Here is a 25161-nt window from a genome sequence, read left to right on the forward strand (position 1 = left end):
AACGTTAACTAAATATCTGCATAGCTAGCTAGTTACATTCCTTGAATTCTTACCGTTGCCCGTTTAAAGTAATAGCTAACTAGCTAGATAACTTTACTTAGAACAGTAGCTTTTCTACTCAATACAACAACAAAAGCAGTCTTGCATCTAACGTTAGTTAAGAACTCATTTCGCCGTGAACATGAATCAAACTAGGCCTAAGTAAATTATTTGGAAGTAGACGTTTACTGGTAGTGTTTTCCAAACTGGCAAAGGTGATTTTAAGTAGATAATGTTATGTAGTTAATTATCATTACTCAACCCTGAAACCGCAGGTCGTCGTTCTCATGTGCCCATGGAGAAGGCGGTCTTTGAGGGGTGGCTGGAGTCAGTCTCCGCCTCTTTCCTCTCGCTTAGTGACCAGCAGCGCAACCAGTCCCTGGACCAGCTCATCTCGCTGAGTAATGCTGTCCAGCTCCGGCATCTGTCCAATGGGCTGGAGGCGCTGCTTAAGAGGGACTTCCTGCGCCTGTTGCCCCTGGAGCTCACTTTCTACCTGTTGCGGTGGCTGGACCCGCAGACCCTGCTTACCTGCTGCCTGGTGTGCAAGCAGTGGAACAAGGTCAGGCTCTCTCGCTCTGTCATGATGGTTGGCTCTCTGGTGTGTAAGCAGTAGATAGAACCAAGTTCAGAATTCATGTTATATTCTTTTCACACCATCGTGCTGTCTAGCCCAATATTGGACTATAGGAGCCTAACGTTAGTCTTTATTCCAAGGACTTTACATGTTCAGTTTAATGGGCGAATTGGCTCTTGACGCTAAAACAGCCAAATACTTAATCTAAATGTGAATCTGTTCTCAATTGCAGTATGGTTCTAGATATATAAATCCCTCTACATTCATATCACTAAATAATTTCACAAATGCAAAATACACACTCTAAACTGTTTTCATACAGTTACATCCAACAGTATTTTTAATTGAAAACACGTTTGTGGCGTCTTTCTTCCATTTACTTTCAGGTGTTCGGAGACGCATATAGCTAATTAGCACAGGTAGTCCATTGTCTTCAGTCTGTTTTCTGTAAACAAGCGCAGTAACATGGAAATATTAGTCTGTGTGGGAACCCTAACCCTTTAAAGTTGTTTCTATTGAACCTTTTAGATCTTTGAAAATGTTTTCTCAACGATATTAAAGATAAAGTCTTTATTTTTCCAACGCCGTACCACTAGCAATAATATGTTAATGTTCAGTAAAGCGCCACGCTCTTCACAAAACTTCCCCCTACAGAAGACTCCTTCGTCCGTTGACTTTTATGTGTAATGGAACAGAGTGATCAAGGGCTATGTGCTGAACCGTACTATGCTGGCTCTGTTGTTTTCTGTTCACTTTCAACTTTCCAGCATCGTTCTAGCAGCTATTGGTGGATGTATAATAGGAGCAGGACCAGTGGTTAATTTGTAAATCGGGAGGCGCTGGAACAAAGTGAATGCGAGCGGTGGGTGACCTGGGGAGTTCTGAGGTACCGGAACACCTTTTTATAGTAAATATCATGGCATTTGCGTAGTGACAGAGCAGTAGAGTGGAGGCACTTAAATAAGTTGAACACATGGGGAACATTTTTAGTAGCCTAGGGTCTTGGGAAAATGTGGCCTTTCATAAATGCCAAAAAAAAACATTGTAAAAGTATTTTCAGCCCGGGCCTAATATTCTAAGAGTTGGGCCGGCATGAGTTTATGGTTTGGGCATAGTAACCAGTTTCAAACCAACGCTTGGCCGTGGCTGTGTGAGAAGTGCACCAGTATCTCTCATATAACTAGAATTAGCTAAACGTTCTATGATCTCTCCCCCTCTGTTGATAGAGTTGAGCCTGCAACTCATCTCTCCAGCGCTGCACTTCATTTATTTCCTTATAGAAGCGCGAAGGGTTCTGAAGGAAGTGCAGCACCCCTGATAAATTGAAATACATTTGCTAAAATTATAGAATTACTGCTGTCTGTTAATGAAATAACTCTGAATAGCCTACTACACAATTGGAAAGCCATTTGCATTCCAACCTGTGTTTTCCCTTGATTGTATTTGAAATATTGCAGAAGGCCTGTTTTGTCTGCATTGTTTCTTCAAACAGATTTGCCGCGCGTCCCCGACTGTAGGCTATTCCTTGTTATTGGGCTACACCAAGGTAAAGAAAAAAATCAAACACGCTATTGATCCTCTGTGGCTAATTTATAGGCATTCTAATGATGTAGTAGGCTATTCTGAGGGAATTCATTAACAGACAGCAGTAATTCTATCATTTTGGCAAATGTATTTAACTTTATCAGCGCTGCTGCACTTCCTTCAGAACCCTTCGCACAGCTATGCTTCTATAAGGAAATAAATGGTGAAGTGCAACGCTGGAGAGATAAGAGTTGCAGGCTCATGTCTATCAGAGCAGAGAGAGAGAGATCATAGAAAGTTAATCTAATTCTCGTTATGTGAGATACTGGTGCGCTTCTCACACAGCCACAGCCTAGCATTGGTCTCAAACAGGTTACAATGTTGTGCAAACCATAAACCCAGTATGGCCCAACCCGAACTCATAGAATATTAAGCCCGGGCTGAAAATCGACTTTACTTTTTTTGTGGGGGCAGGAGAATTAACGAAGAGGCAACTCGAATGAACTTTGGTTGCTTTTATTATGATTTTTACATTGAAAAAAGTTAATTTTTTTTTCCATGCCAAGAGAGGTACAGGATCCGGCCAAATAGGTTCCGGAACAAAACAGTCCAACACGGAGAGGTGCCTGATTCTGTTCCGGCAGGATCCGTCTCAAATTAAGCACTGAGCGGGACCATACCAGTATCGCCCTTCTCATTAGTATCGTGGCAAGGAAACAAGATATGAAGCAGATATAGCTTCTTTAGGAAAACCGCCCTAACGTTGGATGCACATGTTGTCATCCAGATTCACATTTATTTCCCAAGCTATAGCACACACTATTTGTCATACAGCAGGTTTTTAAACAACAGAGTTTGGTCTGCTTCGTGTTAATATTTTTCCCGTGGAAAAAATATTGCGATACTGGCTTCGTCACAGCCCTAATGCCTAACCAGACCAGTGGTTTCATTACCACACCATTATGTATGAAAGGGGTATTTTGTTACAAGCTGGTGTGCAAGCTATTGAATAAGGCCAGGGTCTCCCACACGTGACACTGATATTTTTACCCCATTACTGAGCTTCACTTTGATATTGGCTCTTCACATTTTGTACCTTTCCCCCTAAGATTTGCCACTGTTATATTTGGGTTTCTTTGTCCTTTGTGGTTTCGGTTGAACTGTGAACATTCTTTCAGGTGATCAGTGCGTGCACGGAGGTGTGGCAGGGCGTGTGTCGAGACCTGGGCTGGCGAATCGACGACTCCATCCAGGATGCGTCCCACTGGAAGGGTGTCTACCTCAAGGCCAAGCTGCGCATGATGCAGCTGAAGAACCAGGAGGCGTTTGAGACGTCGTCGCTCATCGGGCACAGTGCGCGCGTCTACGCCCTCTACTACAAGGACGGCCTTCTTTGCACAGGTAGGTTATAGGCTTATGGTCATTTTGGGGTGTAGTATTCTTCTGCCATAATGTTGACGGGACGAGCCTCTTCATTTTGTCCTCTTTGGCTTTTTGGGTTGAATTTAAGGTTTTGGTGTAAGTAGCTGTGAGTGCTAAGTGTTTTTTTTTTTGTGCAAAATGGAATATCTATAACAATCGCTAGTTTGCTGGTCATCTTTTGTAGTCTGTTAAAATGATGCTGTTACACTCGGTGTGTAATTCCTTATTGTAAAAGTCACAAATTATTTTGAAGGCTCTGATGACCTTTCTGCCAAACTGTGGGACGTATGCACCGGGCAGTGCATCTACGGAATTCAGACGCACACCTGCGCCACTGTGAAGTTTGATGAGCAGAAGCTGGTGACTGGTTCCTTTGACAACACCATTGCCTGTTGGGAGTGGAGCACGGGGGCAAAGATCCAGCAGTTCCGTGGGCACACGGGTGCAGGTCAGGGGACCCCTGGGTCGTCTCGAACCTTCCCATTTGCTGACTTGAGGTGTTTTGCAGATCATGCGTACTGTGTCCAATTCCTGACATGAAGGGATATTCCACAATAGTGGCGTAATGAACAAGCTTTGTTTTTTTGTTTACAAAATATCTCCATATGAGCCAACTTGTGAAGAAATATTTAATTCTGAGGTTTTCTGATAAAAAGTGTTTTGTGGGTGTTGTAGTATTGCAGTCTTTCTCCCATACTTTTATATTATGCCTGGTGGTTCCTAAAGACAGCTGACCTCTGCTGATCTGTTGGGTTTTGATTGACAGGCAAATATAAACTGATTTTATGCATTAGCTGCCACTCCAAGTAGCCTCTGTTGCAGAGAAATTGTCGGTCTTTTCAGTATTCTAGCATCAAATGTCTCTTCACATATCAATCCTTATATTTCTTATGTTACATGGAGAAAATAACTTCTGAGTGTATGAATTATGTTGCATAGCCCTTTGGATTGGTGTACTAACGCCAGGTCTCTCCTTGGCTCGGTCAGTGTTTAGCGTGGACTACAATGATGATCTGGACACACTGGTGAGCGGCTCGGCCGACTTCTCTGTGAAGGTGTGGGCGCTGTCGGCAGGCGCCTGCCTCAACACCCTGACGGGACACACCGAGTGGGTCACCAAGGTAAACCCTACCAATTTGTCCTGAATTACTACGTTCAGGATCGCTGCTCGGCTGCAGATGGTTTTGAATCAGAACGTTATATCTGTATGTTTGTGGGGATCCGTTGAGGTCCTGGGGCAGAATAGTGCAGAATTGCAAGTCTTGATCACATAATAAGTAGCAATTTTTGGATACAAGGTGATTTGTAGATCACTGATTGGGTATGTTGTGCATAGTCCTGATTGCAATCTCAAACGTGCAAATGCCTGCAAAATGGATGAAAGGAGAAGTTTGCACAGTGTTGCATTCCTGAGCAAAGCCCTGTCTAGCACACACGGCTTTTCCTGCTGGTAAATTGTCTAAACTGCAAGCTGCCCAGTGTTCAATAGGAATACTAGATGAAGGATCCATACTAAGCTGCCCAGTGTTCAATAGGAATACTGAACACAGCAACAACAAACTTCCTCTCACTGTCAACTGTTTATTTTCAGCAAACTTGTGTAAATATTTCTATGAACATAAGATTCAACAACTGTTTAAGTACTGCAGTGCATTTCCTCCTCATGGACTGCACCAGATTGGCCAGTTCTTGCTGTGAGATGTTACCCAACTCTTCCACCAAGGCAATGGGATTGAGATCCGGGCTCTTCGCTGGCCATGGCAGAACACTGACATTCATGTCTTGCAGGAAATCACACACAGAACGAGCAGTATGGCGTGGCATTGTCATGCTGGTGGGTCATGTCAGGATGAGCATCACATGAGGGAGGAGGATGTCCTCCCTGTAAAGCACAGCGTTGATTGCCTGCAATAACAACAAGCTCAGTCCAATGATGCTGTGACACACCGCCCCAGACCATGACGGACCCTCCACCTCCAAATCGATCCCGCTCCAGAGTAAAGGCCTCGGTGTAACGCTCATTCTTTCGACGATAAACGCAAATCTGACCATCACCCCTGGTGAGACAAAACCGCGACTCGTCAGTGAAGAACACTTTATGACAGTCCTGTCTGGTCCAGCGACGGTGGGTTTGCCCATAGGCAACGTTGTTGCCGGTGATGTCTGGTGAGGACCTGTCTTACAACAGGCCTACAAGCCCTCAGTCCAGCCTCTCTCAGCCTATTGCGGACAGTCTAAGCACTGATGGAGGGATTGTGCGTTCCTGGTGTAACTCGGGCAGTTGTTGTATCCTGTACCTGTGATGTTCGGATGTACCGATCCTGTGCGGTTGTTGTTACATGTGGTCTGCCACTGTGAGGACGATCAGCTGTCCATCCTGCCATGGCCACATCTGCAGTCCTCATGCCTCCTTGCAGCTTGCCTGAGGCATGTTCACGCAGATGAGCAGGGACCCTGGGCATCTTTCTTTTGGTGTTTTTCAAAGTCAGTAGAAAGCAGGGATGTTTCTTTTTTTGCTGAGTTTAGATGGAGCCAAACTGGAGTCTTAAGACTCAAACCTTTTCCCCTGTAGGTGATTCTCCAGAAGAGTGAAGTAGAGTCCATGGTCCACTGTCCTGGCGACTACATCCTGTTGAGTGCTGATAAATTTGAAATAAAGGTAATGTGGTTCATTCATTTCTGCTTCTTTGTATCCAGCGTCTCGTCAACTTTCACGCAACGATTGACCCTGTGCTCTGTCTTGTCACTGTAATACTTAAGATGCCCACACGGTGTCCCCCCTCAGCAACATTTGGCCACAGCACTGTGTTATGTGTGTGTGTATATATTTATTAATTTCTATGTATTTCACAGGTTTGGCCTATAGGCAGGGAAATCAACTGCAAGTGCTTGAAGACCCTGTCCGTGTCAGAGGACCGCGGTGTGTGTCTGCAGCCTCGCCTGCAGTTTGATGGCCGCTACATTGTCTGTAGCTCGGATCTGGGGGTCTACCAGTGGGACTTTGCCAGCTTCGATATCCTCAGGTAAAAACTGTCCGGGGCCTTGTTTCCTGATAAAACAGAACTTAGCGCTTCATCTTCTATGCTCAGACAGGCCAGGTATGATCGGAAACACTTACGTGTTCGGCTTTTTTACTGTCTCAAATAGCCGACTAATCAGCCTGTTACCAAGCCTTAGTAAACTTCTGGGGAAAATTGTGTTTTACCAGATACAAGGCTATTTTACAGTAAATAAATTGACGACAGACTTTCAGCACACTTATAGGCAAGGACATTTAACAAGTACAGCACTTATACAAATGTATTGTCTGAAAGAAATTGATGATAAAAAGATTGGGGGGGCTGTTTTGTTAGACTTCAGTGCGGCTTTTGACATTGTTGATCATAGTCTGCTGCTGGCATTACACCCCCTGCTATATTGTGGATAATGAGTTACCTGTCTAACAGAACACAGAGGGTGTTCTTTAATGGAAGCCTCCAATATAATCCAGGTAGAATCAGGAATTTCCCAGGGCAGCAGTCTAGGCCCCTTACTTTTTTCTATCTTTACTAACGACATGCCACAGGCTCTGAGTAAAGCCTGTGTCTATGTATGCGGATGACTCAACACTATATGTCAGCTACTACAGCGACTGAAATGACCAACACTTAGAGATGCAGTTTCAGAATGGGTGGCAAGGAATAAGTTGGTCCTAAATATTGCCAAAACTTAAAGCATTGTATTTGGAACAAATCATACACTAAACCTTAACTAAATCTTGTAATAAATAATGTGGAAATTGTGCAAGTTGATGTTGCTAAACTGCTTGGAGTAACCCTGGATTGTAAACTGTCATGGTCAAAAAACATTGATACAACAGTAGTTAAGATGGGGAGAAGTCTGTCCATAATAAAGCGCTGCTCTACCTTAACTATCAACAAGGCAGGTCCTACAGGCCCTAGTTTGTCACACCTGGACTACTGTTCGTACTGTGGTCAGGTGTCACAGAGGGACTCAGGAAAATTTCAATTGGCTCTGAACAGGGCAGCACGGCTGGCCCTTAAATGTACATGGAGGGCTAACATTAATGACATGCATGTCAATCCTTCATGGCTCAAAGTGGAAGAGATTAACTTCATCACTACTTGTTTTTGTCGGTGTTGACAAGCGGAATGTACCGAGCTGTCTGTTTTAAACTATTAGCACACAGCTGAGACACCCATGCATACCCCACAAGACATTCACAATCCCGAAGTCCAGAACAGATCATGGGAGGTGCAAAGTACCACAGAGCCATGACTACATGGAACTCTATTCCACATCAAGTAACTGATGCAAGTAGTAAAAGACACACAAAGGTACATGTGCACACGCACTCTACACACACACACACGTATGGTGGTATTATACATTTTGTAGTGTGTGTAGTTATTCAAATGTAGCAATATTCTGGTGGTAAAAAAGGCCTCTAAGCATTTGACATAATGATTTTGATTCCCTCTTGTTTAAATGCCATTCATGGAGCAGTAGACATATTTTACCCTTTAAATATGACCAATAGATGTCAATCTTTACCTGATGAGAAGCTGACGGCCTAAGCAGGTCAGTGCAAGTCGCCACTAACCAGGAACAAGTTTTATTAATTAGACAAAGAACTAGAGACCGCTGCAATCAGAATAAGTATATCAATGACAATATCCGTGGTTGCGAACAAAATTACTTGTGTGGGTGTTCATACATAGAATGCAACGGAACTTTACCTGCCAACAGTAGAATGCAACGGAACTTTACCCGCCAACAGTAGAATGCAACGGAACTTTACCCGCCAACAGTAGAATGCAACGGAACTTTACCCGCCAACAATAGAATGCAACGAAAATTTACCTGCCAACAATGGAATGTAACGGAACTTTACCTGTCAACAATCAGTTACTGAATTTCCTTGTGCTTCTTTCCAGGGTCATCAAAACGCAGGACCCTGCCAACCTCTCCCTGCTCAGCTTTGGTGAGGTGTTCTCGCTCCTCTTTGACACCGACTTCCTGTATGTCATGGATCTGAGGACAGAAAAAATAACTGGCCGCTGGCCCCTGCCCGCCTACAGGAAGTCCAAACGAGGCTCCAGCTTCCTGCCGGGAGTCACCTCCTGGCTCAATGGGCTGGATGGGAGAAATGACTCTGGCCTCGTGTTCGCCACCAGCATGCCCGATCATAGCATTCACTTGGTTCTGTGGAAGGAAAACACCACTAGAGGTGAAACCTACGATGGCTAGGTTGTCAACTGCCATGTAAACGGGGTGCTCTGACTTGAAACCCATAGCCAAGTTAGATAATGCATGGACCAAAGTGTTAATGTTTTTTCTACCTTTTCTTTCTCAACACATGCTCTCATAATCAAACATCATGCAACGTGCTTTCAGAAAGACTATTGGAGATGGTTTCACCAACTGAAACGCTGCTATGAATACAAGGGGATGAAAGGCCCAGTTCAGAGGGCAAAGGCAGCGGTTGGTGTTAGTTCCAACCCTGCCATGGGTTCTCTCTTGAAGGAAATACGACGACTGGGAGGGTGGCTGAATGAAGACGGAACTCTCGAAAAACTGCGTGGTCATGTCAGGCTCTACAGCTGTAGATATTTCCACTGTATTACTATGTATTGGGACCTTTACACTTCGGACAGGGTTCTTCAAGCAGCTCAGACGGGGAGTTGCCTTAACACAGTACTACTTTACAATGAAATACATTTTGACTGTGTCCTAGGTTTTTCATAGACTGTGACCAACCATCCCCATGAGAGTTCCATGTTGACATTTTCAAAGTGGTTTAGTGCATTGGATTTGTACAATGTGAAGCGTTTGTTGGATATTCAGTGTAACTCCATCGTTTGATAATGCTTTTCTTAGTGGTGCTTGTTTTAAAAGTCAACTTGAGAAATTTAGTCGTGCCTTTTTCGTTTGATTTAAATATCCATCTGTGTGATAAGAATTCCATTACGCAGGCACACTGCAATAACATGACTGCGTTGTACATTTTATTTCATACTATAACAAACTGCATACAATGTATTTCTAATACCACTATTTACCCTACATGATTCACTAGAATATATTTTGTGAATTGCAGTATTTGAAGTATAGACCAAGTTCAGTTCCAGGTTATTTTTCTAAAAGGCTTTGAGGTTGGAAGTTTTCACAATGTAATGATTTGAAAGTGGACAATTCCACTTTGTTACAGCCTGAATTTTAAATGGATTCAATTGATATTTTGTCACTGGCCTACATAATTTGACTAACGTTATGGGGTATTTTATGTTTACACCACAAAGACCAGGTTTTTTTTCTTTTTTTAAAGACATTGAATTTCCCTAAGCATGGTGTAGTTGACACTTTAGATGGTGTATCAATACACCCAGTTACTACAAAGACACAGGCATCCTTCCTGACTCAGTTGCTGGAGAGGAAGGAAACCGCTCAGGGATTTCACCATGAGGCCAATGGTGACGTTTAAAACAGTTACACAGTTGATTGGCTGTGATAGAACACTGAGGATGGATCACCAACATTGTAGTTACTACACCATACTAACCTAATTAACAGAAGGGAAAATAAGGAAGCCTGTACAGAATAAAAATACTCTAAAACATGCAACATGTTTGCAACAAGGCACTAAATGAATACTGATTGGTAAGCAATTCACTTTCTGTCCCAAATACAAAGTTATGTTTGGGACAAATCCAATGCAACACCTTACTGAGTACCACTATCCATATTTTCAAGCATAGTGGTGGCTGCATCATGTTATGGGTATGCTTGAAATTGTTAAGGACTGGGGAGTCTTTCAGGATAAAAAATTTACTGAATGGAGTTAAGCACAGGCAAAATCCTAAGGGAAAACTTATTCAGTCTACTTTCCACTAGATACTGGGAGATTAATTCACCTTTCAGCAACACAATAACCTAAAACACAAGGCAAAATATACACTTGAGTTGCTTACCAAGAAGACACTGAATGTTGTGGCCGAGATACAGTTTTGACTTAAATCTACTTGAAATTCTATGGGAAGACCAGAAAACATTTGTTTAGCAATGATCAACAACCAATTTGACAGTGCTTGAATAATTTTGGATAGAATAATGAGTAAATGTTGCATATTCCAGTTGTGGAAAGCTCTTAGAGACTTACCCAGAAAGACTTACAGCTGTATTCACTGCCAAAGGTGCTTCTACAAAGTATTGCCTCAGGGGTGTGAATACTTATGCAAATGAGATTTCAGGGTTTCATTTTCAATAAATGTGCAAACGATTCCAAAAAACATGTTCCATGTTTTCACATTCTGGGGTACTGTGTGTAGATATATTTAATCAATTTTGAATTCTGGCTGTAACAGGAAAATATGGAATAAGTCAAGGGGTATGAATACTTTCTGAAAGCACTGCATGTCTTATTGTGACATTAGGTTCAGCAGTGTACTTGGAGGAACTGAGTCACTCATTTCAGAGTTAATCCCAATCCATGCAGTTTTTAAATGCCCATTTCAATACTAAACTCAGCAAAAAAAGAAATGTCCTCTCACTGTCAACTACGTTTATTTTCAGCAAAGTTAACGTGTAAATATTTGTATGAACATAAGATTCAAAAACTGAGAAATAAAATGAACAATTCCACAGACATGTGACTAATAGAAATGGAATAATGTGTCCCTGAACAAAGGGGGGTCAAAATCAAAAGTAACAGTCAGTATCTGGTGTGGCCACCAGCTGCATTAAGTACTGCAGTGCATCTCCTCATGGACTGCACCAGATTTGCCAGTTCTTGCTGTGAGATGTTACCCCACTGTTCCACCAAGGCACCTGCAAGTTCCTGGACATTTCTGGAGGGAATGGCCCTAGCCCTCACCCTCTGATCCAACAGGTCCCAGACGTGCTCAACGGGATTGAGATCTGGGCTCTTCGCTGGGCATGGCAGAACACTAACATTCCTGTCTTGCAAGAAATCACTCACAGAACGAGCAGTATGGCTGGTGGCATTGTCATGCTGGAGGGTCATGTCAGGATGAGCCTGCAGGATAGGCACTACCTGAGGGAGGAGGTTGTCTTCCCTGTAACGCACAGGGTTGAGACTGAGCTTGTTGTCATTGCAGGCAGTCTGATGATGCTGTGACACACCGCCCCAGATAATGACGGACCCTCGACCTCCAAATCGATCCCGCTCCAGAGTACAGGCCTCGGTGTAACGCTCATTCCTTTGACGATAAACGTGAATCCGACCATCACCCCCGGTGAGACAAAACCGCGACTCGTCAGTGAAGAGCACTTTTTGCCAGTCCTGTCTGGTCCAGCGACGGTGGGTCCTTGAAAGACAGGGTCCTGAAAAAGGGCTGTTTCTTTTTTTGCCGAGTTTATTTACATATGTGATTTTCTCTAAAGATCACATTTGTTGCTCTGAGGTGAATTTTTGCCCAAAGATTGTGTTTCCATACTCTGAAAGAGACTTCAAAAGTATCAGGACAGTCTTCCCAGTTTCCATGATGTGACCAGCTCATGAGTGGAAAGATGGCATAGATTTTTCACCATGGCTGTTTCTGCTGTTTCATGCTTTGTCTGACCTTGTTTTTTTCATTTTCTTGCCCTCTCTCAAATCTCGGGGAGGGACCTAGGATCTTCTCCTCCAATACACTTTGAGAGGTAGGGCAAAGAGTGGAAGAGCTAATCGTGCACTGTTCTCTGATTGGTTAAACGGACTAAGATTTGACATGTTGAATAGTGGAAACTGAATAAACCAACATGAGACGTTCTAAAACGAGACCGTTCAGATCAAGCAAACTAAGGGCTCTATTCAATCCGTAGTGCTGAAAAGCCGCTTTATAGCGCGATTGACCATTAAAGGCCACGTTTCCCGCGGTTGCGGAGACTGCATTCATGGTAAACGCTGCATACTGCATTTTGGCTCAATCTGAAATTACCTTTAGATTTTAAACAAGGATGATTTGAGGTACGGATTGAATCCAGCCCTTAGTTCTAAAACTCGATAAAACTGTATCGTCTTTTCTCAGCTGTTAGATCTGCTTATAAAAGTTTACCTCATAGATATTTTTGAAAAACTGAAAGTTAAGATTCTGTCATATGTAAAGCACGCTAAAGTCTCATTTATACCGAGTGCTAACATCCATCCTTTGTCCTGATCTTATCCACATTCTGATTGTAGCCGTTGCGTTTACACATGGTAGTAAAATGTCTCTCTCCCTCCACTGTGTCCGCATTATGACAAGATATCCTGGTCCCTAGCTGTATGTACATTTTTTATTTAACCTTTAACTAGGCAAGTCAGTTTAGAAACAAATTCTTATTTACAATGACGGCCTACCCCCTAAATTATTTGACAATTATTTTTTATTTTAAGACACATATTGATGCCGTAAATCAATGGTGTCAACGATTTTAAGAGGGCAGCATAATGACGGTTTAAATGGTTTCACTGTCCAGATCTGTCACTTGTAACATCCAGCCACAATGTTTGCCTGACTACCTCCGTCAGGAAGATTTGATCACGATCAGATCATGTGTCTTTTAATCATCTACAGCTGTCTAGAAATGTGGGCACAATCAGAATGTGGACAAGATCAGGACAAAGACACATGTTAGAACCAAGTATAAACAGGGCTTAATAAGAGAAGATTCCATAGAACTTCATAAGTTCTTTCTGACATGAGGGTTAGGCGCTAGGAAATGGGGGTAGGTTTAACCAATTACTGCAGCGTTTCCAGTGTAGTCAACGTGATTTGTTTCTTGTACTTAAAAACAACTGCATTGGATCTTTATCTCAATATCAAATCATTTCTGGGTAACAATTACGTACTTTACTGTGATTGTTTTAAATTAAAATGGTAAAAAATGATCAAATAGCTTCTTAGCAAAGATGCATTTTTCAAGCAAGAATTTTACTAGGACTGTTTGAGTGGGGAGGGGAAAACTGAAAACTTGCTGTTATTGGCAGAGGTTTGTAACTCTTTCTTATTCGTCTAACTAATTTACCGCCTGGTGATGACACCAGGCAGGCCAAAACTCCGTCCAACCAAAACAGGCAGAAATTTTGGGAAAATACACAGTGTACAAAACATTAGGAATTCTACCTCTTTCAATGACAGACTGACCAGGTGAAAGCTATGATAACTTGACTTCACCTGTTAAATCCACTTCAATCAGTGTAGATGAAGGGGAGGAGACGGGTTAAAGGATGAGTTTTAAGCCTTAAGACAATTGAGACATGGATTGTATACAGTGCATTCGGTATTCATACCACTTCCCTTTTTCCACATTAAGTTACAGCCTTATTCTAAAATGGATTTTTTTTTAAATCCCCCTCATCATTCTACACACAATACTAACGAAAAACAAGTTTATTTTTTGTGTGCAAATTTATTAAAAATTAAAAAACAAATAAGTAAATAATGTAAGTATTCAGACCCTTTGCTATGAGACTTGAAATTCAGCTCAGGTGCATCCTGTTTCCATTGATCATCCTTGAGATGTTTCTGCAACTTGATTGCTTTGCTTTGCTTTATCTTTGCTTTGCTTTATCTTGTCCAGGTCGCAGTTGTAAATGAGAACTTGTTCTCAACTAGCCTACCTGATTAAATAAAGGTGAAAAAAATAAATAATAATAATTTAAGTCCACCAGTGGTAAATTCAATTGATTGAACATGATTTGTAAAGGCACACATCTGTCTATATAAGGTCCCACAGTTGACAGTGCATGTCAGAGCAAAAACCAAGCCATGAGGTCGAAGGAATTGTCCGTAGAGCTCAGAGACAAGATTGTGTCGAGGCACAGATCTGGGGAAGGGTACCAAAAAATGTATGCAGCATTGAAGGTCCCCAAGAACACAGAGGCCTCCATCATTCTTAAATGGAACAAGGTTGGAACCACCAAGACTCTTCCTAGAACTGGCCGCCCGGCCAAACTGAGCAATCAGGGGATAAGGGCCTTTGTTAGGGTGGAGACCAAGATCCCGATGGTCACTCTGACAGAGCTCCAGAGATCCTCTGTGGAGATGGGAGAACCTTCCAGAAGGAAGGACTCCACCAATCTCTGCAGCACTCCACCAATCAGGCCTTTATGGTAGTGATCAGACAGAAGCCAAAACGCACCTAAAGGACTCTCAGAACATCAGACCCGATTCTCAGTTCTGATGAAACCAAGATTGAACTCTTTGGCCTGAATGCTAAGCGTTACGTCTGGAGGAAACCTGGCACCATCCCTAAGGTGAAGCATGGTGGTGGCAGCATCATGCTGTGTGGATGTTTTTCAGCAGCAGGGACTGGGAGACTAGTCAGGATTGAGGGAAAGATGAACGGAGCAAAGTACAGAGATCCTTGATGAAAACCTGCTCCAGAGTGCTCTGAACCTCAGACTGGAGCAAAGATTCACCTTCCAACAGCACAACAACCTTAAGTATGTCTCTGAATGTCCTTGAGTGTCCCAGCCAGAGCCCGGACTTGAACCCAATCAAGCATCTCTGGAGAAACCTGAAAATAGCTGTGCAGCAATGCTCCCCAGCCAACCTGACAGAGCTAGAGAGGATCTGCAGAGCAGAATGGGTGCCAAGCTTGTAGCGTCATACCCAAGAAGACTCAAGGGTGTAATCGCTGACAAAGGTGCTTCAACAAAGTACTGAGTAAAGGGTCTGAATACTTACGTAAATGTAATCAGTTTTTTTGTTGATACATTTACAAAAATTTGTTTTTGCGTTATTATGGGGTATTGTGTGTGGATTGAAGAGGGGGAAAAAACTTGAATCAATTTTAGAACAAGGCTGTAATGTAACAAAATGTGGAAAAAGTTAAGGGGTCTGAATACTTTCAGAATGCACTGTATGTGCCATTCAGAGGCTGAATGAGCAAGACAAATGATTTAAGTGCCTTTGAACAGGGTATGGTAGTAGGTGCCAGGCGCACACCGGGTTTGAGTGTTTCTAGAACATATGTTGTACACTCAATATAAGTCATGTTAACTGCACTTGGCCTTTGTCACCTAGAAAAAAAATGATAAAAACAGCTGCATTGGACCTTTAATCAAATTTCTAATCAATGAACATTCTAAATCACAAACTTAATATAGGTGAAAAAACATGAATGGTGCCCTACCACATGCTGACATAGTGGAGTAGGCACTGGATTAGGGACCAGGTCAAAATCTTGATGCCGTTTCTCAAAAAGTATAGCCTTGGTACACCTTGCATTAACCTATGGTTTTGCTTTCTAATTCTTAAATCATTAGCCTACTACACAATCACTCAGGGTGGTTTAAAGGTATCACCAATTATAGGCTGTCAACGTTGTCTTGATCTGGCAGCGGAACTGTTAGCTGTTGTGTGCTAATCGCTCTGTGGCTTGGTCAGAGAAACAATAGCTGTTTAATGAGAGGGATAACACACACAGGCAGCTAGTGACAGAGAGAGGCTTACCAAGGGACAGGGAGCTCAATGGCCAGCTTATGCACCATCTTGACAGGCTAGCAAAAGCTACCAGTAATTATCTGTATTAGAGTAGGACAAAGCAATTTTTTGACTGTGTGGGGAGGTTTACAACTGTTGTCAGACTGTTTGGCAATGTGTTTACACTACAGCACAGTTTAGGCAGGCTGCACAAGTGGAGCTATCGTGCTTGATAAACTGGTAAATATTCCCACCTGTAAATGGTTGTTCACAAGTAGCCTATATGAAAGCAAATAAGATTAAGAACATGTGTGTAATTGATTGCTTGAATGGTGTGTCTATTGTACTTAGTAATAGTTTGGAATGTGCTGCTGGTATGTCTTCAAAGTAAATTGATCTATTAAGCATACATTTAGCATAAACTGGGTGAATGCTGATTAGCCGCAGATATATACCACAGGTATGACAAAACATTTTCTACTGCACTAATCACATTGGTAACCAGTTTATAATAGCAATAAGGCACCTCTATGGTTTGTGGTATGTGGCCAATATACCACGACTATAGGCTGTATCCAGGCACTCTGCGTTGCAGCCGTGGTATATTTGCCATATACCACACCCCCTCGGGCCTTATTGCTTAAATAATCCACAATGTTTTGGGATTGTAAATGTACAGTATTCAACAAGATGGCTTCAACGTGTGTCTTGTTAACTGAGCACTAGATGGTGGTAGAGATGTGGATTTTCATCAGCTGTACTTCTGTGCAATGACAAATGAACTGAGGACGGCATTCAATCAGTTCTAGATAGTGGATTTCCAAATAGCGATTGCATGTGACTTGCACAGCAGCATCTCCTGAAAGGAGGGAGTTAGACACTTGGTAGAGAAATGTTCAGTACGGCTGCACTGGATTATTTATCAGACAGGTTTTCAAACTGAACAGGTCTCACCCTGGGACGTCTAGTTTCTAAATCCCAGGTCAACTCCCTCTATTTCAGGAGGAGATATGCTGCTTTACATATGAAGCCCTTCTGCAAGTGCTACCTTGTTTAAAACCAATCAATAATGGATTGAATCCCAGTCAGACCAACTAGCAAATCAATTTGATGCTAGTTATATTTGGAGAAAGAACTTGAACAAACTCACAATTCCAAGAGATGTGAGAAAAAAAAACACCCAGGTACATTAATAATGATTGATTCATTTAATTTATTTATTGCAATAGATGTACAAAGTATTGGTAACCTTAAATGTTAAAATGTTAGAAAAAAACATGTGACAGTTAACAGTACAGTATATCAAACATTACTGTTTCAACCAGCTAGGTAGATCACATCTACCCAGATGGAAGAGCAGGAGAAAACATCTTTAAACTGCTTTGTCAACACAACTTTTCGTTCAAAGGCATATAAAAGATAGAAATGTCCAGACTGAAAAAGAGAAACTGATTTTTTGTTGTTGATCAAAACGCAAAAATTAACATGCAAATTAATTTAAAACGAAAAGAAAAAAAACTTGGAGAATTCTAAACTAAAATAAATATATATCTTTCTCCATATTAACTTGCCATTAATATTCTACTCCCTTAATTTACCTAGTTAGACTACTACTTTTATTTACACGTTAGTTTTTCTTCGAGTTACAGTGTGAACTAAGGGTTCTGAGTCATGAGAATTTTTGACTAATGCTTTTCTTCATCCATTGTCATGGCTCACAACTCAAGACAGATGGGAGGGGGGGGGGGGCTTTGGTTACAAAGAGGATGAAGACGTCTCAACATGGCGTGGATACCAGTTGCAGGCGACATGTTTTGGTCTCTTGGATAGAGCACAGTAGTGTCAAGTTCCTGCTAAATAATGACATTGATTAGGATGTTACAGTATTACACTCCTCACATCAATAAAAAAAAAGAACGCACCTTATTTGGTTGTGACATATCGATAGCAAGTTTTTTTGTATTTTTACGTGACATCAATGACAAAGAGCCCCGCCCGGTTGGATTGATACATCTTTTCTTATTCATATATTTAAATATAAAATGTAGAGTAACCCGTGTTTTTGTTTGTAACATTGTCGCTTTGTAACAGTAACTGAGGGTTGAGTGCTTTACACACCAGTACACAGAACAGATCTTGGTTAGTAAGATTGTACCATCTGGTTTCTAAAAAGATTTACAATCCCCCAACCATAAAAAAAAAAAAAGAAGAAAGAAAAGATAATGACATGCTTTGCACATTTGAGAGATATTTTTGATACACTAGTGTGTATATATATATATATATATGTATATATATACACACACACACATACGAGAGAGATTATATATATATATATTCATTCATAATCACATGGCGTAGTCATGGTCTAGATAAAGAACACAGAATGGGGAGATGCAGTCGTGTGGGTGGTAATAGTACAATGAACCTGAAATGCAAAGCACACTGCATGTGGATTTCCATGTGGGACTGAAATCTAAAAAACCTGTAGCTTGTTGAAAATAAAAGCAACAGAAAGAGACCATCCCTTCATCAACTCCCACTTTAGTGTTAATCAGATTTACATTCAACTGACCCAAGCCTCCTGCCCAAAAAAAACTTTTTTAATTGCATAAAATGATAAAATGATGAGAACTAGGTAAGAGCGGGGCAATGACATGGTCGGCCTTATGACTACAATTTTTACTCTCCCGGAACAATGGCAAAGTGGGCTGACAATAGGTTTAAGGACCAGCCTAAATGGTCCAAAAATGAACTGAGGGACAGTGGAACCTTTCAAATAAACCATGTATGGGCTTTTATAACAAGTAATGATTACAGCTCATCTGCATAGAGACATGTATCAGTTCCCTCTTGAAACATGCTAATCCATAGCTTCTACCTACAATTTCCCCTCTTTTGAACACGGAACTAACTCAAACTCTGAACAAAGACACTCAGCAAAGTTAAGGCAAAGTCTTAATTCGGTTGTAAGGGCTAGACCGGTTCCTTTGTAGTCACTCCAATGTGGGGGACCTGAGGGGCAGAGTCCTAACTTGAGATATGAATTACCAACTCAGACTTTCAAGTCTCCTTTAGACATCAATACACAAATTCCACAAAAAGTTTGAGTAAAATTGGAGCGTCTCAAATTAGGATTCAGCCCATAGATTCCACTATGAAGACAGACGTCAATGAGGGGAACCTACTCAAATCCGACGTGGACTAAGAACTCAGCCGAGGGTTTTGCTGCTTTTGGTTGAAACACTTGTTCGCGTTGTCATGCCAGTTGTCTCTCAAAAGCTGCTGAGGCTAATCCGAAGCTAAACCCACGTCTAGTAATTTCTGACAGCATGGTAGTAAGACCCCTGGACCTTCCAAGTGTAGACCTGCAGATATCTTTGTTAAGAGACCATTCTTGGGCACCAACCAAATCACCTTTCAGAGTTGAAGTTGATTGCGTCTACTAGAAAGTAGAGGGTGCTGCACTAAGAACACTGTTTAATTTCCACACCTTAAAGGAAGACAAATGTGGAGTAAAATTAAATCAGAGGTCAGAAAACAATAGGAAACCGTTTAGGGAGGAGAAATAAACACCAGAAAGCTTTTTGTTCCATCAAGTGGAGACTCTTTGCTAACCTCCTACAATCCACTCGCATAAAAACATTCCTCAAAAAAAACATTTAAAACCCAATAACAAAATAACTTATCCATCTATATTCTTCATACCATTCAATCTGGGTAGAGTGATTCATAATTATATCCTCTAATTTCAACTGGAAGGCACATCCATAAGGCTATAAAAGGAGTAGCAAAGCATTCGGCATGGTTCTCTCCCAACACAAGAAAAGGAAAAATTAGAGGGTGATTATTGCTGCTTTGAGAAAAGCAAAAATGATCTAACTTAAAAACGTGACATGGAGAAGAATCTGAATCAAAACAATAATGATAATAACGCTGTGTGAATCGCATGAACAGATGCTTTCAAGCCAGAGGAAATCAACTTTGAGTAAATTCAAATTGTTCACTTCTTTCGTGTGCTGTGTACAATTTGAAAAGAGTAGTGTGGACTTCCCCCCGACCGACCCCCCACTTTCACATAAGAGGCTGGACCTCCAGAGCAACACCATATCCTTCATCATCATCATTATCATCATCATCATCATCAAATGGCTACGGTTTCTACCTTCATTGGAGTGTGTGTGTGTCTCTTAGGGCTAGCACTGGGATAGGAGGTGTGGGCGGTCCCAGAGGCAGCGTGTGTGTGTGTGATTTTAAGAGTAGAAGGTGAGGACGCTCTGGTGGTTGCCTCGTACCAGGAGGAGGGGAGGCAGGTCCTTGGACAGAGTCTCCAACCAGGACATGTAGAGAGCACTGGATACTGCTCCCTTTCTGGCCAGGGGCATGCTCCTGGAAGAGAGATATTAAGAAGTCATACAGTGTCCTTGGCAAAATGCACAAGAGAAAGTATAACCTATTGAGAAAAATACCCGAGGGGGGAGATTTGGGATTGGGTGTATGTCCACGAAAGAGTAGTTCAGATTCACCCTAGGTCTGATGGACCATCACACTACTGTTACCTCACCGATACGGTCCCACTTCCTGGGCAGTTACATAGAGACATCTTCACATAGGCTGACTGTCAATCATGTGACCAGCTGCACCATCCAGTCCCACTTGATTTTATTGCATTAGTCTGGGTTTCCCTTCAGATCGCACTATCCATTTCAGACCCCAACCTCGTGCCCCATCCGTGTATCAGCACAAACTCAAACCTACTTCAATAAAGTGCATTATGACTAACAGACAGCAATGACACATCCTATTCCAAACATCCATTAATGAGACACAAAATGGAGGTCCAGTGACACTGAGGACAATGGCCTCCATTATAGTGGTATCAGTACAGTATCAGTGGTGGAGGGGAGAAGAGCAGTGGTGTTGTGAATAGGATAGCAGGGACTGAAGCAAAGCCTAGCCAGTTGTGAAGAATGCAAAGGCAATTAACCCACAGCCCTACTGAAAGAGTGTGTGGACTATCGTCTGTCTGTGCGTCGACTATTGTCTGTGTGCGCGTAGACTATCGTCTGTGTGTGTGTTGTGTGTGTGTGCACGTGGACAATCGTCTTTGTGCGCGTGTGCGTGGACTATCGTCTGTGTGCGCGGACTATCGTCTGTGTATGGACTATCATCTGTGTGTGCGTGTGTACTATCTATCGTCTGTGTATCTGTGTGTGTGTGTGTGTACTATCGTCTGTATGGACTATCATCTGTGTGTGCATACTATCTATCGTCTGTGTGTGTGTGTGTGTGTGTGTGTATGTATGTGTGGACTATCGTCTGTGTGTCCATAGGAGAGGGAAGGATTAGTGAGGAAGCAGTGGGAGAATGAAATGAGGATGAGAGGAAAATGGAGAGGGTAAATATAGCAGAGAGAGAAGAGGATGAAGAGTGGATTGAGAAAGAAAGGAGTGTGAGCAACAGAGAGCAAAGGTGGAAGTGAAGTGGCAGAGAAGTGGGAGAAATTGAGGTAAGGGGAGTCCAGATGAGAGAAGGTGAGACCTGGGGGTGGGTGACAGAGGAAAATGTTTATGGGAGGGCTGCTGGCGTCTCAGTTTACAGGACAGCCAGCTGATTCACTTAGCGCCCATTATTGACAGACACGAGGCCTCCTCCACATCTTCACACTGCCGGTGGTTGCCAGAGGTCAAAGCCATAATGCCCACACACAGGCAGGTTGCAACACACATTAATAAATGCGCTTACATGACAATGAGGTTGGCTGTGCTCGAGTGCTCCTTCAGCAGTTCGTTCAGTCTGATCTGACGATTAGTCTGAGAAGAATCAAAACAAAAATACAGGTTAAGTTGCATACACAGGCATTGGGTTACGAGATTACCATCTAAGACTGAAGCCACACTTGGCTGTAAGATAGGCTGATATCGGAGCACATTCCTCCCCATATAGCTAGTAAAATACATTGGGCACAATACAAAACTCATCATCGGCTTGGTTCCATTTCATCTCCTAGCATCCTACAGTTAGCCCCTACCACTCCATGTTCACAGATCTGAAAGGACTGGATAGGAATAAGTGATATGGTGATGGCTAGTGGTTAGACTCACCTTGGCCCTGTAGAGTTCCAGCTCGTTGTCTGTGATCCTCCAGGGCTCGCTGGCCTTCAGTGCCTCTGCTGTATCCTGCTCCATGTCGTCCTCCTTCAGCCGGTACGGCTCGATCATCTCCTCAAAGGCAGTCACACTTAAACACCACAGGGGATCAAAGGTTGTTAAACCATTGCACAACACACAGTCAAAAGTTTAGACACACCTATTCATTCAAGGATTTTTCTTTATTTTTACTATTTTCTCCATTGTAGAATAATATTGAAGACATCAAAACTATGAAATAACACATGGAATCAAAAAAGTGTTAAATCAAAATATATTTTATATTTGAGATTCTTCAAAGTAGACGCCCTTTGCCTTGATGAAAGCTTTGCGCACACTTGTCATTCTCTCAACCAGCTTCACCTGGAATGCTTTTCCAACAGTCTTGGAGGAGTTCCCACATATGCTGGGCACTTGTTGGCTGCTTTTCCTTCACTCTGCAGTCCAAATCATCCCAAACCATCTCAATTGGGTTGAGGTCAGGTGATTGTGGAGGCCAGGTCATCTGATGCAGCTCCATCACTTTCCTTCTTGGTCAAATAGCCCTTACACAGCATGGAGGTGTGTTGGGTCATTGTCCTGTTGAAAAATACACGATAGTCCCACTAAGCGCAAACCAGATGTGATGGCGTATTGCTGCAGAATGCTGTGGTAGCCATGCTGGTTATGTGTGCCTTGAATTCCGAATAAATCACAGTGTCACCAGCAAAGCACCCCCACACCTCCTCCTCCATGCTTCATAGTTGGAACTACAAATGCGAATATCATACGTTCACTTACTCTGCGTCTCACAAAGACACAGCGGTTGGAACCCAAAATCTCAAATTTGGACTCAGACCAAAAGGACAGATTTCCACCGGTCCAAGCAAGTCTTCTTATTGGTGTCCTTTAGTAGTGTTTTTTTTGCCAGCAACTCAATAATGAAGGCCTGATTCACACAGTCTCCTCTGAACAGATGTTGAGATGTGTCTGTTACTTGAACTCCGTGAAGCATTTATTTGGCCTGTCATTTCTGAGGCTGGTAACTCTAATGAACTTATCCTCTGCAGCAGAGGTAACTCTGGGTTTTCCTTTCCTGTGGCGGTCCTCATGAGAGCCAGTTTCATCATAGCGCTTGATGGTTTTTGCAACTGCACATTTTCTGGATTGACTGACCTTCATATCTTAAAGTAATAATGGACTGTCGTTTCTCTTTGCTTATTTGAGCTGTTTTTGCCATAATATGGACTTTTACCAAATAGGGCTTTCCTCTGTATATCACCCTTTGGCTCAAACGCAATAAGAAGGAAAGAAATTCCACAAATGAACTTTTAACAAGACACCTGTTAATTTAAATGCTTTCCAAAGCTGTCATCAAGGCAAAGGCTGGCCACTTTGAAGAATATTAAATATATTTTTGATATGTTTAACACTTTTTTGGTTACTGCATGATTCCATGTGTTATTTCATAGTTTATGTTTTCACTATTATTCTACAATGTAGAAAATAGCAAAAATAAAGAAAAACCCTTGAATGAGTAGGTGTTCTAAAACATTTGACACACACCGCAGTAATAAGTTTTATTCAAAATATATGTTTCAATTCAAATTAACACTACTGTATGTTACTATGCACAATAATCTGTTTTCAACTCGTGGAAAACATTGCGGCTTGCAGTCTACATTTGCAATACGCCACTTGAGTGTCCAAAAGGGAATTATCCTATTATTCATATTTGTGAATGTCAATAAAAGGTTTCCTGTAAGTATTTAAGTGCTTGTAGACTTGTTGACTCCCAGCTCAAAGAACGCAGTCTGCTTAGTTACTTCACTTTCTTTTTACATACATTTTGCAATGACAATTCAATTAAGGACAAATTTAAAAAAGAAACGGTCGCCAACCCACACCCACCCGACAATCTGAGATCTGTCAAAAGGGAGAATCAATCATGAGAGAAAAACAACATACTTCTCTTTTTTGGGCTTGGTGTTGATGTCTCCCAGTACATTGATGTCAGAGAAGTCTATCCTGAACTTGCTGAGAAGTGTGGCCATCCTGAGGAGGAACAAATGCCTGATCAAACACTGAAAAGCCACTTACATCCAGAAGCTTTAGAGAGACTGCAAACACAAGCCACTGAGGGCACGAAGAAGCCATTTTGAAGTATCACAGCAAACAGGTGCAAGCTGTAGTTTATATTTTGTAGGGGAAAAGCCGTTGTGGCTGTTGAGAGGCTCTCTCTTTATGACAGTCATTTCCCTAGGCTTTTTTCTTCAAAAGATTGGGATAACGTCTCCTCAAAACATCTTCAGCATCGGCACACGGCGACTACAAACATGGAATGTCTGCGTGAGAACTGCAACTTTTTTTCATTTTTTTTGTCAAAGGACTTTCATATCAAAGGATACCAGAATCCTCAATGACATGTGGAGAGTTTGGATGGGATATTATTGCAATAAAGAGGTCCAAGTATTGAACAAATGAAGTTCAAGAAAGATGGCTAGCCAGTAGTGAAACTCTGTTCAAATCAGCAAGGAAATGTCTGGTCCTGGTTTTATCGAATGTCTGGTCCTGGTTTTATCAAATATCTGGTCCTGGTTTTATCAAATGTCTGGTCCTGGTTTTATCAAATGTCTGGTCCTGGTTTTATCAAATGTCTGGTCCTGGTTTTATCAAATGTCTGGTCCTGGTTTTATCAAATGTCTGGTCCTGGTTTTATCAAATGTCTGGTCCTGGTTTTATCAAATGTCTGGTCCTGGTTTTATCAAATGTCTGGTCCTGGTTTTATCAGATTGTCTGGTCCTGGTTTTATCAAATGTCTGGTCCTGGTTTTCAAGTAATAAACACACAAAATAAATGAGTTGTGGCACACGATAAGATAAAAGGCTTTGGTTGCCAGGAAGGTGGTAATTTTTGTCAAATGTCTGGTCCTGGTTTTATCAAATGTCTGGTCCTGGTTTTATCAAATGTCTGGTCCTGGTTTTATCAAATGTCTGGTCCTGGTTTTATCAAATGCCTAGTCCTGGTTTTATCAAATGCCTGGTCCTGGTTTTATCAAATG

At 42.0% G+C, this 25161-nt stretch overlaps 2 protein-coding genes across 9 annotated transcripts in view; one reads left to right on the forward strand and one right to left on the reverse strand.

Moving 5' to 3' along the window:
* LOC139544316 (F-box/WD repeat-containing protein 2-like) overlaps positions 1 to 11207 on the forward strand; it is a 29732-nt gene extending 18525 nt beyond the window's left edge. For 4 of the 7 annotated variants that reach the window (XM_071351288.1, XM_071351290.1, XM_071351291.1 and 1 more), the window contains 7 exons: positions 315 to 601; positions 3319 to 3541; positions 3816 to 4010; positions 4550 to 4683; positions 6135 to 6221; positions 6416 to 6585; positions 8500 to 11207. In XM_071351288.1, the coding sequence (XP_071207389.1) occupies positions 335 to 601; positions 3319 to 3541; positions 3816 to 4010; positions 4550 to 4683; positions 6135 to 6221; positions 6416 to 6585; positions 8500 to 8812 (1389 nt within the window). In that variant the 5' untranslated portion in view covers positions 315 to 334 and the 3' untranslated portion in view covers positions 8813 to 11207. The other 3 variants (XM_071351294.1, XM_071351295.1, XM_071351293.1) reach the window with 2 other exon arrangements.
* A 5958-nt stretch (positions 11208 to 17165) lies between these two features.
* LOC139544318 (solute carrier family 12 member 2-like) overlaps positions 17166 to 25161 on the reverse strand; it is a 76894-nt gene continuing 68898 nt past the window's right edge. For both annotated transcript variants that reach the window (XM_071351298.1, XM_071351297.1), the window contains 4 exons: positions 24069 to 24155; positions 22077 to 22212; positions 21718 to 21785; positions 17166 to 20361 (listed from right to left, as the gene is read on the reverse strand). In XM_071351298.1, coding sequence (XP_071207399.1) covers positions 20226 to 20361; positions 21718 to 21785; positions 22077 to 22212; positions 24069 to 24155 — 427 coding nt within the window. In that variant the 3' untranslated portion in view covers positions 17166 to 20225. The remainder of the gene's footprint in view (positions 20362 to 21717; positions 21786 to 22076; positions 22213 to 24068; positions 24156 to 25161) is intronic.

The sequence above is a fragment of the Salvelinus alpinus genome, chromosome 18 (genome assembly GCF_045679555.1).
Source record: "Salvelinus alpinus chromosome 18, SLU_Salpinus.1, whole genome shotgun sequence".
In the NCBI taxonomy this organism is placed as follows: Eukaryota; Metazoa; Chordata; class Actinopteri; order Salmoniformes; family Salmonidae; genus Salvelinus; species Salvelinus alpinus.